The sequence below is a fragment of the Dermacentor variabilis genome, chromosome 2, assembly GCF_050947875.1.
Source record: "Dermacentor variabilis isolate Ectoservices chromosome 2, ASM5094787v1, whole genome shotgun sequence".
Lineage (NCBI taxonomy): Eukaryota > Metazoa > Arthropoda > Arachnida > Ixodida > Ixodidae > Dermacentor > Dermacentor variabilis.
Window position 1 is genome coordinate 19,143,729 of NC_134569.1, and position 14,239 is coordinate 19,157,967.

At 48.4% G+C, this 14,239-nt stretch overlaps 1 protein-coding gene across 1 annotated transcript; it reads right to left on the reverse strand.

Moving 5' to 3' along the window:
• Positions 1 to 1,428: 1,428 nt before the first annotated feature.
• Positions 1,429 to 2,935, reverse strand: Lipt2 (Lipoyl(octanoyl) transferase 2). The gene is made up of 2 exons (XM_075679828.1): positions 2,356 to 2,935; positions 1,429 to 1,675 (listed from the first exon to the last, which is right to left on the reverse strand). Exons 1-2 carry the CDS (start codon positions 2,819 to 2,821, stop codon positions 1,449 to 1,451), a joined length of 693 nt encoding a protein of 230 aa, XP_075535943.1. The 5' UTR covers positions 2,822 to 2,935; the 3' UTR covers positions 1,429 to 1,448.
• Between the last annotated feature and the right edge of the window lie 11,304 nt (positions 2,936 to 14,239).

Genomic DNA, 14,239 nt, shown 5'->3' on the forward strand with positions numbered 1-14,239 from the left:
TGCTGTGCACCGAGAAGCAGAGAAAAACCATTGTTGTTTTGGAAAAGCTAGCGAAAATGAAGGCGGTAAGATAAAAATTCTCCCAAATTCAAGGGGGCGTTTAAATCTGATGAGAGCGGCGGTCTATCCAAATCTCTGAAGGCCTTCCTGTAAACTTATTAGGCCTCTCGGTGCTCGTACTGTGACCAGAGATGGCGCATGTGCATTTGTAAATTAAGGAGCATGTGCTATGTCTCCCGTAACAGTGCCACCTTTCCCTTCTTGGTATGTAGTGCATAATGCATGGTGGCAAAGCTAACTTTAAATTAGGGCAATTACTGCGTATGTGCGTGGAAAGATTGGGAGGCACTGCTGTCTAGCTCGGCCCTGAAAGATCAGCTACGACTGATCTAATGAGCTGAGAAGATGTCCCGTGCCAGTGAGGCCTTTGAATCAGGGCACCAACCTGCAGGACAAACTCCATTTTCACCCCCCTACCTCCTCAAGGGGACTGGGGTAGGAGCCAATCTGGTTTCTGTATATAATAAAGTTTTTCTACTATTACTACTACTGCCAAGTGAACAGCGTTTCTGCATTTTTTTTTTTGTGCCATTTATTTAGTTCGACATGCTGTATAATTATACTTGCGGACAACTTTTCATGGCTATGAAAGGAAAGCTACGGGTGCGTGGCTGCTGCATATGTGTTACCGCAGCAAGTAATCCGGCAACGTTTGACACTGCTTTTGGTTACTCGGAACAGGTGCTGAATCGACGCAGATTCCCCGTGCGACAATTTTGCGTTTCCCGACACGGAAGAGAAAAGCTGCAATATAAGCAAACCTTTTCACTCAATCGGGTGTTCAGTCTTATTTAACTGTTGCTAATAAGGTGTTCATGTTTTGTCTTCCCCAACCTAAACTAACCTGAATTAAAATGCAAGACCCTTTCCAGAAGTGCTCTCACTTGCGCGCACTTTGCCTCCATAGCTTTCCCTTCATAGCCACAGAAAGTTGTCTGGAAGTATGGATCAGTTTCATAGCTCTCTTCAGGATTGCATTAATGGAAGTCAACTATATTTCATTTTTGGACAACCTTTGTCACTTCATTGGGTTCATACAGAGATGGTTACCTGCTTGTTTATTTGGATACCTACAGGGCCCATAGGGCAGTTGACACACATTTGTCTGGTCACAGCGTTGCATCTCATTTACAATTGCAGTATTTCTCGCTTGGAAGTGCACTGCAAAGGTTGCTCCATACCCAAGTTATACAAAAAAATGTTGCCATCTGTCACTAAGGAGTTACTCGCCTATTGTAGAGCAACATGCTGGGATGGTCTCTTGGCCGATTGTCTACTCTGTGAGGATGGGTGTGCTGTGAAATCGAACAGTGTGGACAACCTGCTTGGTGCAGGATGCACAATTCAGTCAACGTTATGTTAGGCACATTGTAAGGGAAAATAAGTCTTTAACCATTTATTTCTCCAATAGCAGTGCATTTAAATTGCTGCTCGAAGGCAGCCACAAGAACGGGATAGGCGTCGCTGATAGTGACAAGTCGCCCAAGTTCCTGACTAAGCGATGTCACTCCCTTGTCTGCAATGCCACAAGGCTCAATGTGATCAAACCAGCTAAGGTCTGTGTTGCAGTTGATTGCAATGCCATGTGTTGTGATGTACCTGCTGCCATGGACACCTGAAAGGAACATTGTGAAAGGTATCCTAAGAGCACTGAGCATGCAATCTGGCACATTTTAAGTACAGTACAAAAAGCAGATATAAAATTATTTCAGCTGCTCCAGCCTCATTCTAAGCAGCAGCATATGCTAGTTTCACACTTAAAAGTTTGGTTGGTGCAATGTCACAGGCCTCGATCCTATTGGTGGTATTGCTTGTTCATGCAGGCTAATTTAACACCTAGGCTCTTTGTACGGCCCGAATTTCGTGTTTGCTATCAAATATATGTTTCTAGTAGTCCATGGTAATTCGCTCCACATAAAAGGCGCGTTCTTTTTGTCAGGTATTCAACTTAAGAACCGGTGATCGTGCCCGCTAGTCACGAATCACAATAGGCATAGCACAAGCTGTTTTCGCAGCAATATGGCTTCTACACTTTGCATAGCGGCACATTTAATCTGATTTGGCTCGTGAACGGCTGTTTGTAGCTGCCGACTAGAAAAAATCTGGCCCGACACTCAGCTATTTTAGAACAGGCTGTCATTTGATAGGTACACAGGGCATATGTGGACCATTTTCTAGGTCAACTTAATACCTCCCTAATCAATTTTCTCTCTCGCAACGCTAAAGAGTACAACGGCGGCCAGGACGTGAAGTTTTGTTGCATTTTGCAAAACTACGCTAATAAAATTGATTTACCTATAGCAGCAATTTTATTGTCTCCGATCCAAACGCCCGTGTTCTCTGTCGTCTTTGCATCAAGCTGGAAACGCGCACAGAAGTTGATTATCATCCTTTCGAGGCTGTGAACGTACGAGCGCATACTCTTGTCGTTGAAGAACGAGCCGAGGTATAGCACAGGATAGGCAACAAGCTGACCTGGCCCGTGAAACGTCACTAGACCGCCACGATTTGTTCGTACAAAGTCGGCTTGTAACTTTTTTAGTCTTTCTTCAACTTCAGTCGAGTACTGCTTTGATCGGATTCCCACGGTGTACACTGGGTCGTGCTCGACAACGAGAACTGTGTTTCTCGTCGCCGTGCCGTGACGATTGCTGGCAACTTCTTCCAGTAAAGTACGCGCCACTTCGCTCTGTATCTGATAAGCTTGTGCGAATGCCATGCGGCCAAGGTTTTTAAACTTGACTAATGGTAGCGAACCCATAATTTGGGTCGAGGTTGCTGCAATGCTAACCAATGCCTCCTTGTGCTAACTCAATGCCTCCTTGGCCTCCTTTACCTGATGCCCACCGCGTCACTCGCTTTCCCATTGTAACCACGTTTCCCTTAGTTCAGCATAAATTCCGTGAGGCGGCGCTCGTTGCCTTTTCAACTTCCGGCGGCGGCCGAATGCTTCCGCCGGCGCGTTCGTAGCGCTCATAGAGTTTCTCACTATATTACCTAGAGGGAAATCTGGCGCTGCTGCGCTGTGGTATGCACTGTGGTATGGTATGGTCTTTGGATTTGGATTTTGTGGCGGATGGACGTGCTTTTCGGGGCTCCGTGGCGACGACGAAATCATAAGTTTTTGTGCATGCTTTGAGCTTGCTTCTGTTTTTATTTGCTGATTTTTTTTTTGCATTTAAATAGTAATTGGGCGTGCGGACGCTCCTGTGTCGAGGCTTCAGCGACTTCGTTCGTAGCTAAGTACTCTTTTTTCTTCTTATTAGCTGATGTTTTTGAAGTGTTTTATTTTGCATGGAGCAGGAGCGCAAATTTTGAAATCGTGGTAAGCGTGGTAAACGTACCAGCTTTGTCTAGGTCTGGCGGTTTCCCTCGTTAGGCCTAGGTGCTAGGCGGGACCTATTTGATACGCCTATTTAACTATCTCAGCTAGCTCTTCGAAGTGATTTGGCGGACGTGCTCGTTGAGCCTAAGGACGTAGGCCTAGCGATGAAACCAAAGAAAGGGAAGGCCGCAGGGGACGCGGAGCAAGTGCAGTGCGACGAGTGCCTGCGCTGGTGCTCCCTCAACGAGACCAGTTTCCAGAGCTTAGCAGGTTGGTTGGTTGGTTACAAACTTTATTTCTATTTACAAGAGAGCCGCGAGCTGAGCCCTAAGGGCCCAGCCCTTACAAAGTCTAGGGGGCGGTCCCTAGTCCGGGACCCCCGTGGCTTCTGCAGCGGCTTTGGCTCGGGTCACCAGGGCACGTTGTTCCTGGAGGGTTGATCAGCCGAGCAGGGTGGCCTCCCAGTCCTCTCGGGTAGGATGGGGGTTTGGGGGGAAAGCAGGGTTAGAGGGGCATGCCCACACCATGTGGTATGTGTCCGCAAACACCTCCCCACAGTGCGGGCACTCGCCCGAAAATGCCGGGTTGAAGTGTTTCAGCACCGCCGGGCACAGTACGGTATTTGTGTAGAGACGGAGAAGCCAGCGCTCCTCCGTCTTATTGAGGCCTTTGCAAGGGGGGAAGTATCGGCCGTGATTAAGCTGATACAGCTGTACGATTTCTTTAAAGGTGATTGCCGGTCTGAATTCAGGGACCTCGTCGACGGGTGATAGAGGCGACGCCCGGAAATGAAGCGCGTGGGCTGTAGCGTCGGCTACTTCGTTCCCCTCTATTCCCTGATGAGCTGGGGCCCAAATAATGGAGCGCCGGGGTCGGAATCCCTGGTTCTCACATTTCTTAAGGATTTGGAAGGCCCGATATGGAATTTGGCCTTGTTCTATATTGCGGCAAGCACCCCTCGAATCAGTGATGATGACCCGAGACGCTGGATCTGCGGCAGCAAGTGCGATGGCCACCTCCTCCGCGTAAGTAATATTGGGGGCCCGGAAAGTGAGACCATTAACGGGTGTGTTTTGATGGACGACTGCCGCCGTAAACCAACCCCCGTGGTGAGGGCCGGCAGCGTCCGCATAGAATACTCCCGGGCGATCTCCATATGTTCTGGTGATCCTTGTAGCGCGCGCTTGGCGGCGGCCCTCGTGAGTATCTCGTGTCACGTTGTAAGGGAGAGGGTTCACCTTTAAGGTGAGACGCCATGCGTCTGGCAGTGAGACTCTGGGTTCCGTGTGGGCTATATATCGGATGTGCAAGCGGGACAAGAGGCGGCTTCCCGCTGGTGTTTTGCTCAACCGCAAGAATTGATTGTTAAGATGAGCCTCGCGTAGTTCCCCAAAACTATTCGTCATCCCCAATTCGAGGAGACGTTTGTTGGACGTAGTTATGGGAAGATCGAGGGCTCTCTTATAGATTTTGCGTAAAATCACCTCAAGGGCGTTTTCATCGCATTTGCGTAGGTGGAGATAGGGCGCCGAGTAGAGTATTCGGCTGGTTACGAATGCGTTCGCTAGCCGCAAAGCGTCTTTGCATCGCAAGCCCCCCTTTTTATTGGACACCCTGCGGATCATACGACCCACTTGGTCCCCCACCTTACGGAGCTTTTGAAGAGTGGTATCAATTTTGCGGTTCCTATGTATGCAAAGGCCCAAAACTCGGATCTCGTCGCGTTCCGGGATGGGGCCTGTACATAGGGATAGGTTGAGTTTAGTGGTGCACTTCGGGTTGGGTCGTAAGTGCACAAATTCCGATTTGGTCGGGGAGCATTCCAGGCCGCATCGGCGGGCATATTCGTCCACAATAGCCGCCGCATGCTGCAGGTTGGCCTCGATTGCTCCAACCGATCCGTGAGTAGCCCACGATGTGATGTCATCGGCGTACAGAGCATGCTGCACGCCTGGGACCTCACCCAGTAGGGCAGGGAGCTTCATCATGGCCAGATTGAAAAGGAGTGGTGAGAGTACCGCTCCCTGCGGGGTACCTCGCGTACCGAGCTGGTACGGGCCATGTTCCGTGTCTTGTATCCGGATAAAGGTTTGGCGGTCTGTGAGGAATTGTTTTATGTAGTTGAAGGTGTTGAATCCACAGTCTACCTGGGATAAGTGGGTTAGGATGATCTCGTGCGTGACGTTATCGAAGGCACCCTTTAGGTCTAGCGCAAGGACGACCTTACCGTCACTAGGGTGTTCGACTGGCTCGAGAATCTCCGTATGAAGTTGTAGTAAGACATCCTGCGCGGACCTGTGTGGGCGGAAGCCGTACATGGTGTCTGCAAAGATGTGTTGGGTCTCTAGATGGGTGGACAATCTATCCCGTACCATAGACTCCATCAGCTTTTCCACACAAGAGGTGAGGGAGATGGGCCGGAGATTGTCTGTGTTTATGGCTTTTCCTGGTTTAGGGATGAAGGTGACCAACGCCGTTTTCCAGTCAATGGGAAGTGGGGTGTCACCTTGCCAGATTGCATTAAAGTAAGTGAGGAGCTGCTCATAGGCTGGTTCGGGGAGGTTGGCTAGAAGTTTTACCGTTACCTTATCCCTGCCCGGAGCTGTTCCTCGTTTCATTTTGGCAAGTGCCGCTTTGAGGTCATGAAGCTGGAACGGTCGATCCAGCTCAGCGTTCTCAGAGCCTGCATATGAGTACGCGTGACCTCGGGCATCCTGGTGTGTGGAGAGATATTTCTCTCTGAGGGAGATAGCCAGTGCGGCTGTGTCTCCGTTAAAGTTGTGGATCGCTCGCTGGAGGTGTTTATGGGTTTCTGTCCGGGTTTTCGTAGGATCAATTAGGGCGCGGAAAAGACGCCATGTACTCCGGTTCGACATTTGTCGAGCGGCCGTATTGCATCGGTCTACCCAGTTGGAGTCGGCGAGCTGGGCCGCGTTCTCTGCCGCCTCCTGGGTGAGTTCGGCGAAGCTTAGCAGACGCGGAGGAGTCTAGCTTTACGTGCAGGCTGTGCGAAGGGGTCAGGGAAGCAGTCCAAAAACTGGAAGGAAATTGGACAGCCAGGTTCGAGGAGCTGAAAGCAGACCTGAGGGAGGAGCGGGAGAGGCGGTTAGCTTTGCAGGCGAAAGTCGCCGAGTTGGTCAAGGTGGAAGCGGTGCAGGCCGCGCAATTAGTAAGAACCGTGGCCGAGCTTGGAGAAGAGAGGGAAAGGAGAGCAGAACTGCATAGGCGTCTCGATGCGCTTGAGACGAGCGCAGAGGAGAATGATGGATCGGGACACCAAGCCGGTGGCAAAAGCACAGAAAGTAGGGTAGACCCTACATGCGAAGTCGGGGGCAGGGTGGCAGAGCAAGCGGTAGTCAGCTCGCCGCCGGTGAATCGGCGTAGTTATAGCGAAGCAGCGCAACACGCCCCGCGGGAGGCGACGCTGCAGCCACAGGGGCGCCAGCGAGCGCGAGGAGAGGAGGGGAACAAGCTAACCCCAAGGAATGAGCTCATAGTCAATGATAAGCACAACCTGGAAGTTAGGAGGGAGGGAAAGAATGCCCTAGTACTTATCGGTGGTGATTCAAATATGAGGAGGTGCAAAAGAGCTATAATGGAGCGTGCAAAGGGTGATAAGCGGGTAGCAGTCGGGACGTTCCCAGGCAGGACAATGGACGCAGTACTGAGAGAAACAAAAAGCGAGCTTTCTGAGAATGTTGCAGAGCGCAATTTGGTAGTGGTAGCGGCGGGGCTAAATGATGTGTTGAATGGTGAAGCTGCAAAAGTAGTGGAAAGATTAGCGGAGGGAGTTGACGATTTAAGGGCGATAGCACAGCAAGTCCAGATCGTGGTATGCACAGTGCCGGAGGTGCAAGGAAGGAACGGAGCAATTGCCAAGGACGTTGTGGCTGTAAATTGTGAAATAAGAAAGCTAAGCCAGGAGAAAGGATTTGAAGTGGCAGACATAAACAGAGAAGTGCATAGAGCAGGCTTTGGCGGAGGCTTTACACGAGATGGCATCCACTTTAATGGAAGGCTATAGGAGCCGAGATCGGCTGGCGCCTGGCAGGTCGGGCAGTAGCTTTTTTAGGGGGTCCACTGCGCCTCAGGGCGTAGGGGTAGGTAGAAACAATGTAAAAAGTGCAACACTAGAGGCTGACGCCAATAAAATGGCCACTAGGAGGTCCAGGAAGAAAACTACAAATAAATTTAACACCAGGATCAGGTACATAAACATGCAAGGCGGTAGAAAGAGAGCAAGGTGGTTAGAAATAGAACAGCAGTTAAAGGACGAAGAAGTAGGTGTATACGCGCTATGCGAAACACACCTCAGGGATCTAGAAGACCCACCGCTTATTGAAGGCTACGTCTGGGAAGGGAGCAATAGAACAACAACGGAGAGGAAGGGAGGAGGAGGAGGTATGCTCATACACCAAGGAACAAATTGGCAAAGAATAAAGTTAACTTGCAAAGAACATGTCTGGGTGTCAGGTACAATTGCCGGTAAAAAGGCATGGCTAGGAGTAGTTTATTTAGGGACAGGGGACAAATACAGGCAAGAGAACAAAGATCTAGTGAAGTGTCTCGATGACGATATAAAGCAGTTTGGAGAAGGTGCCGATATTTGTCTGCTGGGTGACATGAATGACCACATCGAGGATCTGGATGGATACACAGATTGTAATGGGAAGTTGATGCTAGACTTCTGTGAACGACACAACCTAGTTATAGTAAATAGAGAAACTAAGTGTGAGGGATAAATCACGTGGGAGTCCCGTAACAGACAAACGACCATTGACTACTGCTTAATGTCGCAGGGATTGTATAGCAAGCTAGCAATAATGGAAATAGACGAAGAGGGGAAGTACAGCCTCGGAAGTGATCATAAGCGTATTAGTCTACAGTTGGGAGCCCTACTCAAAAGAGAAATGCAGGGAAGCCAAAAAGAGTACGCAAAATTACATGACGCACAAATAGCGCAAATAGCGGCTGGCATAGAGGAAGCAATAAAGAAACATCCCATGGAAAGATGGGATTATAATCAGTTAGAACTACTCATTAGTACAAAAATAAAAGAGGTAAAAGGAGTAAACCGCTGGAGAGGAAAGGGGAAGCCACGAAGTTGGTGGAATAAGGAAATTAGAGAGGCCATCGAACAACGACGATGGGAATCTCGGGAACACAGAGAAGCAAAGAGGGCGCAGTTATAGGAAATAGGCCGAAAATGGGAATATTATCGACAAAAGAAACAACAAGTGCAGGTCCTCGTCCAGGCCAAAATAAAGCAGTCCTCTGATCGCTGGCTGGCTGAAGTTCGCGATGCAACTAAAGGGGGGTCAAGAAAATTCTGGAACCATATAAGCTGGCTCGGTAAAGCTAATCACAGAAAAGAGGAACAGATTCACGATGCCGAAGGAAATTGTTTAGAGGGAGATGATGCTGTGAACTACATTGGTTCAGTTATAGCAGAGTCATTTAGTAAAGACGATAGGGTAATCGCCCCAAGTGAGGGAGCAACACAGAATAGCATAATAGAAAACAGCTTAGAATTGACCAATCTTAACTGGAAAAAGGCGGAAGCAAATGTTCCAAAATGCACGTCCGCGGGGATAGACGAAATTCCAATCAAGTTAATTAATGAACTTGGCCCAAGAAGCAAGGAAACGCTGATAAAAGCATTGGAGGCAGTCATAACAAATAAGCAAATTCCGCACAGCTGGAAACAGAGTAAAATGAATTTGATTTATAAAGGGAAAGGTGATAAGAAGAACATAAAATCTTTCCGACCAATTACGATAACATCAGTTATATATAGGCTGGCGATGCAGGCGGTGAAATTAAAAATGCAGTCATGGGTAGAAAGTAATAGAATACTTGGAGAACTTCAGAACGGGTTCAGAAGTGGTAGGCGCTTAGATGATAGCCTGTTCGTGCTTACCCAGTGCATAGAAATAGCTAAGGCGGAAAATAGACCTCTGTATTTAGCCTTCCTGGACATAAGTGGTGCATACGACAATGTGAACAGGGAACTCTTGTGGAACATATTAAAAGCTGAAGGTATCGGTAATGAGGTAATTGATTTTCTACAGGAACTATTTCGAGAAAATAATGTTGAAATAACATGGGAAGGAATCAAGAGTACGACAACTGTCGAGGTTCACAAAGGATTAAGGCAAGGTTGTCCTCTATCACCGCTGCTGTTCGTACTTTATATGATAAGCATGGAAAGAAGGTTACAACGAAGCAATCTAGGGTATAATCTGTCGTACAGATTAGGCGAAAAGGTTGTTGAGCAACGACTACCGGGTTTAATGTATGCGGACGATATTGTACTGTTAGCAGATAGCCAGGAAGATTTGCAAACTCTGGTTAATTACTGTGGGGACGAAGGAGACAGTTTAGGTTTCAGTTTTAGTGCAGCTAAGTCCGGTGGGATGTTTTTCAACGATACAACTGATCAGGAGCTTACAATACAAGGCCACGAAATATCCCGAGTGGCCGAATACAAGTATCTCGGGGTATGGATAAACAAAGGGCAGATGTACACGGAAAAGCACGAACAGTCTCTAATAGCAAAAGGGCGAAGAGATGCCGGGATAATGAAACATAAGGCATTGTGGGGTTACAACAGGTATGAGGTACTGAGGGGCATTTGGAAGGGAGTAATGGTGCCGGGGCTTACTTTCGGGAATGCGGTCCTGTGTTTAAGGGCAGAGGTTCAGTCGAGACTAGAAGTAAATCAGAGAGCTGTGGGAAGGTTAGCACTAGGTGCCCACGGGAAAACCACAAACGAAGCAGTACAGGGAGATATGGGCTGGGCATCATTCGAAGCACGGGAAGCTCAGAGTAAAATCCTATACGAAAAACGTCTGAAGAAATTGGATGATAACAGGTGGGCAGCTAAGGTGTTTAAATACCTATACAGAAAGAGCGTTGACTCACAATGGCGGAAAAGAACTAGGAAGCTAACCAGTAAGTATGCCAGACACGAGGACGAAAAAGGACAGAGCATTAAACGACAGGTTAAAAATGCGGAAGGTAAAAATTGGATAAATTCAATGGAAAAGAAGCATAGTGTAGAACTATATCGATACTGGAAACAGCAGATCAGGAAGGAAGCGTTTTATGATAACTCAAGAGGCAGTGCCCTACTCTTTGAAGCTAGATCAGGATGTCTTAGAACGCGGAGCTATAAAAAGAAATTTAACGAAGAAGAAGACACATGTACTGTGTGTGGTAAATATGTAGAAACGATGGAACACCTCATACTAGAATGTGATGGTATCAATCCCGATGTCGATGCGGCCACAGTCACCCTTCCTGAGGCCCTAGGGTTCAGAGATGATAGTCATGTAAATAAATATGCGGTGGAAATTAGCAAAAGGCGATTGGAGGATTGGTGGCTCAAAAGCAGAGAGGTGACATAAGGTTAAAAGGGTAGGAAGACGTATTTAAAGAAAATCGAGAAATTCAATAACACACAACACAGATAAAAATAAAAGGCAAAATAAAAATCTGAGCATGGTGGCAACTGCCATCGCCCCGTTTCAAAGGGGACGCTCCTACCTTCCATCCATCCATCCATGCACGGGAATGCTGGGGCCGAATCTCATAACGGTTCGGTTGGGGAACCGTTCCTATGGCCTCACCTGATTGGCCAAAATTTTGATTACGTCAGAGGTCGTCAGAGGCAGCGGGGCGGTATCGCAATTTTTGAATACGTCACGCATCTATCAATCATCTTCAAAGCGAACCGGTCGTAGGAACCCGCGAAGGGGTAGTCCCACAGAACACCTATACAAACTTGGAGAAGGGAAACTGTACCTTCCACAGTGCTACGGAAATAAGCGTAGCGGTGGCGCCGTGAACTAAAGTATGCGACCACAGGTGGCGCTGTACAACCGGAAACGGAAACGGGGTTTTGCGCAGGATGGCCGCTTTACCAGGTGTTCTGTGGCTTTACTGGGTTTCTGGCTGCTGCGCCTCGATCGTGCTCCCGCCAGTTTAGTTGCTATGTGGCAAACCTAGCGCCTAAATTTATATGTAGGCGCTACATTTGCCACACAGCAACCAAACTGGCGGGAGCACGATCGAGGCGCAGCAGAATACATGTAGCGCTGAGTCATATCGAGTTAAGGCACACTCTGAACTGACTTTTAAGGGCATCCCGAGCGGTTTTTCGTTTATTACGCCGCCGTTGCCCCGAGTTGTGCCGCCGCGCTCCAGCTGTTGCATTTCGTGTAGGGCTACTGACATAATGCGGTTTCCAGGTGGCACGATGGCCTCGACTGGAATAAACGCACACGACACCAAAGATTGAGCAAGCCTGAAAATATTTTATTTTCATTTTACAAGTACAATAAAAAGCACACGTCTACGCATCCACACAAACGCGGTTACATAGTCAAGAACATAGTCAAGAAATGGCTCATTAATAAGGGTACCACAAACGCACAAGAAAGAAGACCTAAGCTACAAAACGTACGGCCGGCTGCTAAGTATAATAATTTCCCTGTCACCGCGTGTCACTTTTATACAGCATCTTTACAGCACTACCAGGCCGGGTAGTTTGGCGGAAAGAACGCAACAGCTTACGGCCGTCAGCTGCCTCTTCCTTACGAGTGTCATAATTATCCTAATCTCCGCATCAACGTCGTGCAACTCCGCATACAGGTATCTGTATCTGAACCATATGTGCCAGCTTATTACATGTGTAGTGAAATTATCATAACCACTGCGTCTTATCAAACGTATTGGTTTTGCAAATGCGCATTACAGCTGACGGAACAACATACTGTAAGAGAAGCACAAGAGAACAAGGAAAAAAGGAGGGTACAACACTTGAAGAAGAAATGAAGAATTAGTAGGCGTACAGCAAACAAGCGATGACGGAGAACACACAATGATGCATCGGGTGTTCTGTGACATCGATTTGCGTAGTTACGGTGTTATGGAGATCAACGGCATAAAAACGTACCTTCAAGCGTACTTCCTCAACCTCCGCCGCATTCATTATGATAATCAACGCCTAAACAAAATGAGGCACTATTTTTTGCCAAGCGTAGACCTCTTTACAGCAAGTCTATGTAATGACTCGCAGACGAAACCAGCATGCTTTCGAAAATGTTTTACCGCCGTAGTATTCGAACGCCAACGGCCAGGAAACACATCGATGCCAATAGGCTGTCGGCTGTCGGTGGTTATTCAAGTACAAAAACCTTGACGCTATGACTAAAAAGCAGCTTCAACAATCCAATTTAAAAAAAATCAACTGCCTATTTGCCTGAGGTAAAGAAACATCCTTAGACACCTCGACTGTTTATGTCAATGGTTTGTGTAAAGTAAAAAATTCAGCATGTTCAGCGCCCCTAGCAGAAAAAGCACAAATTAAAGTATTCGACCAAATTACAGTAACTCCACTTGCGCGCTCACGCTGAAACACGCCTCGATTGATTTTTCGCCCTCTGTGGCCATTTGTTGAACTTGAGAGTGTGCGGGGCCTGGTAGTCCGCTTTGGGTTCCGTTGCTGGGGCTTGGCTGCGGGCTTGCGACCCTGGCCGCGCGCGCCGGTCGCGCGACCCCGGAGACGCGCGGGCGTAGCGCGCGCGCGCGTTGGTTGCTTCGGAGGCTATTACTTGCCTTCGTCGTCTGCTTGGCGTTGCGGCGTTGCTCCTTCTGTGTCAACCACGGCTGGAAGTGCAATACGCGTTCGAAGAAATGAAGGATAATGAATTGCACCGCCCCTGCCGGTTTTCTAAGTAGACCTTTTGCAGGCTACGCTATCAAATGGAGGAGACTCGGGTGCAAGCGTACCAGTGGTCATTCCACGCAGAGGAAAGAATATTGCGCGCTGCGGTTCATCGCCACCGGCCTGCAGCTCCCAGAGGTCGGTCGGACGTGAGGCATTCATCGGAATTACCTAGATCTCTGCTGCCGACGCTGTCCACAAAGTTGCTCTCGCACTTACTGTGTTGGCCGGTAGAAGAGCTGAGTCAGCTTTCCCATGACCTCCGCTTCAAAGCCACTGCCAAGGGGATATTTGCAAGGTGAGATCGAATTCCCCGTGCTATCGCCAGCGTGAATAGCTCGCAGATCACCGTTCAGCAATCAGAAGGGTTCAGACTAGGCTGGTTAAACGCTTCCTTCGTTCGGCTGATCAAACCATACAGTCAGGATAGGAAGATATATTATGGAGATATCTTATTTGGCTGCCCTTATTTTTCTAGTTCGGGAGTGCAACACTTTGTTCCTCAATTTCACGGCCCAGCGCGCACCGTCAGCACCACACTCTTCGATTTTGCTTCGCGCAGGCAATGCAGGGCCCGTGTATCGTAATGTTCGATTACGAGTTCCATTGCTTTTATCACGCGACGCGCCGTGGGGCACAGATCGCAGGGATAGCGGCAGTGCAGCGGCGAGCGAGTCACGTCCGAGCCGATGACGAAGGGCGAAAAAAAGAAGGAAAATTGATATAGTCGGCAAGTAAAGGTGTCCCTAAGAACCAGTTCACGGTTTTGTCGCGCTCGCTACTTAAAAGTACTGGCAGTGCGTTCCTGTTGCGTGCATCGTGCGAGCTCCTGGTAGCAGACGATATAGCGTTGCAAGCGTAATGTATTTACGCTTGCTATACCGCCTGTCGGCTGAGAGTGGAAAAGAATGACATTAATAAATTACTTCTGCATTGCGTAAACGCCAGGCACCACTCGTTTGTAGTTCAGAACTTGGCATATAATATTTAATTTATATTTTACATTTATTTAGCAAGCAGAAACATTCTGCAATTCCTCGGTTAGAGCGTCATATAATGACGTATACTTCATAGGTGGCACCCTCTCATCTATTGGTCGCGTCCTCCCCTTCTTCCACCACCGG

What these genes read in the sequence shown, in the direction of transcription:
- Lipt2 (XM_075679828.1), bottom strand. Translation starts at nt 2,821, where the DNA reads ATGGGTTCGCTACCATTAGTCAAGTTTAAAAACCTTGGCCGCATGGCA. An exon ending in CAATAAAATTGCTGCTATAG is followed by an intron (nt 1,676 to 2,355) that starts GTAAATCAATTT and finishes TGTTCCTTTCAG; the next exon opens with GTGTCCATGGCAGCAGGTAC.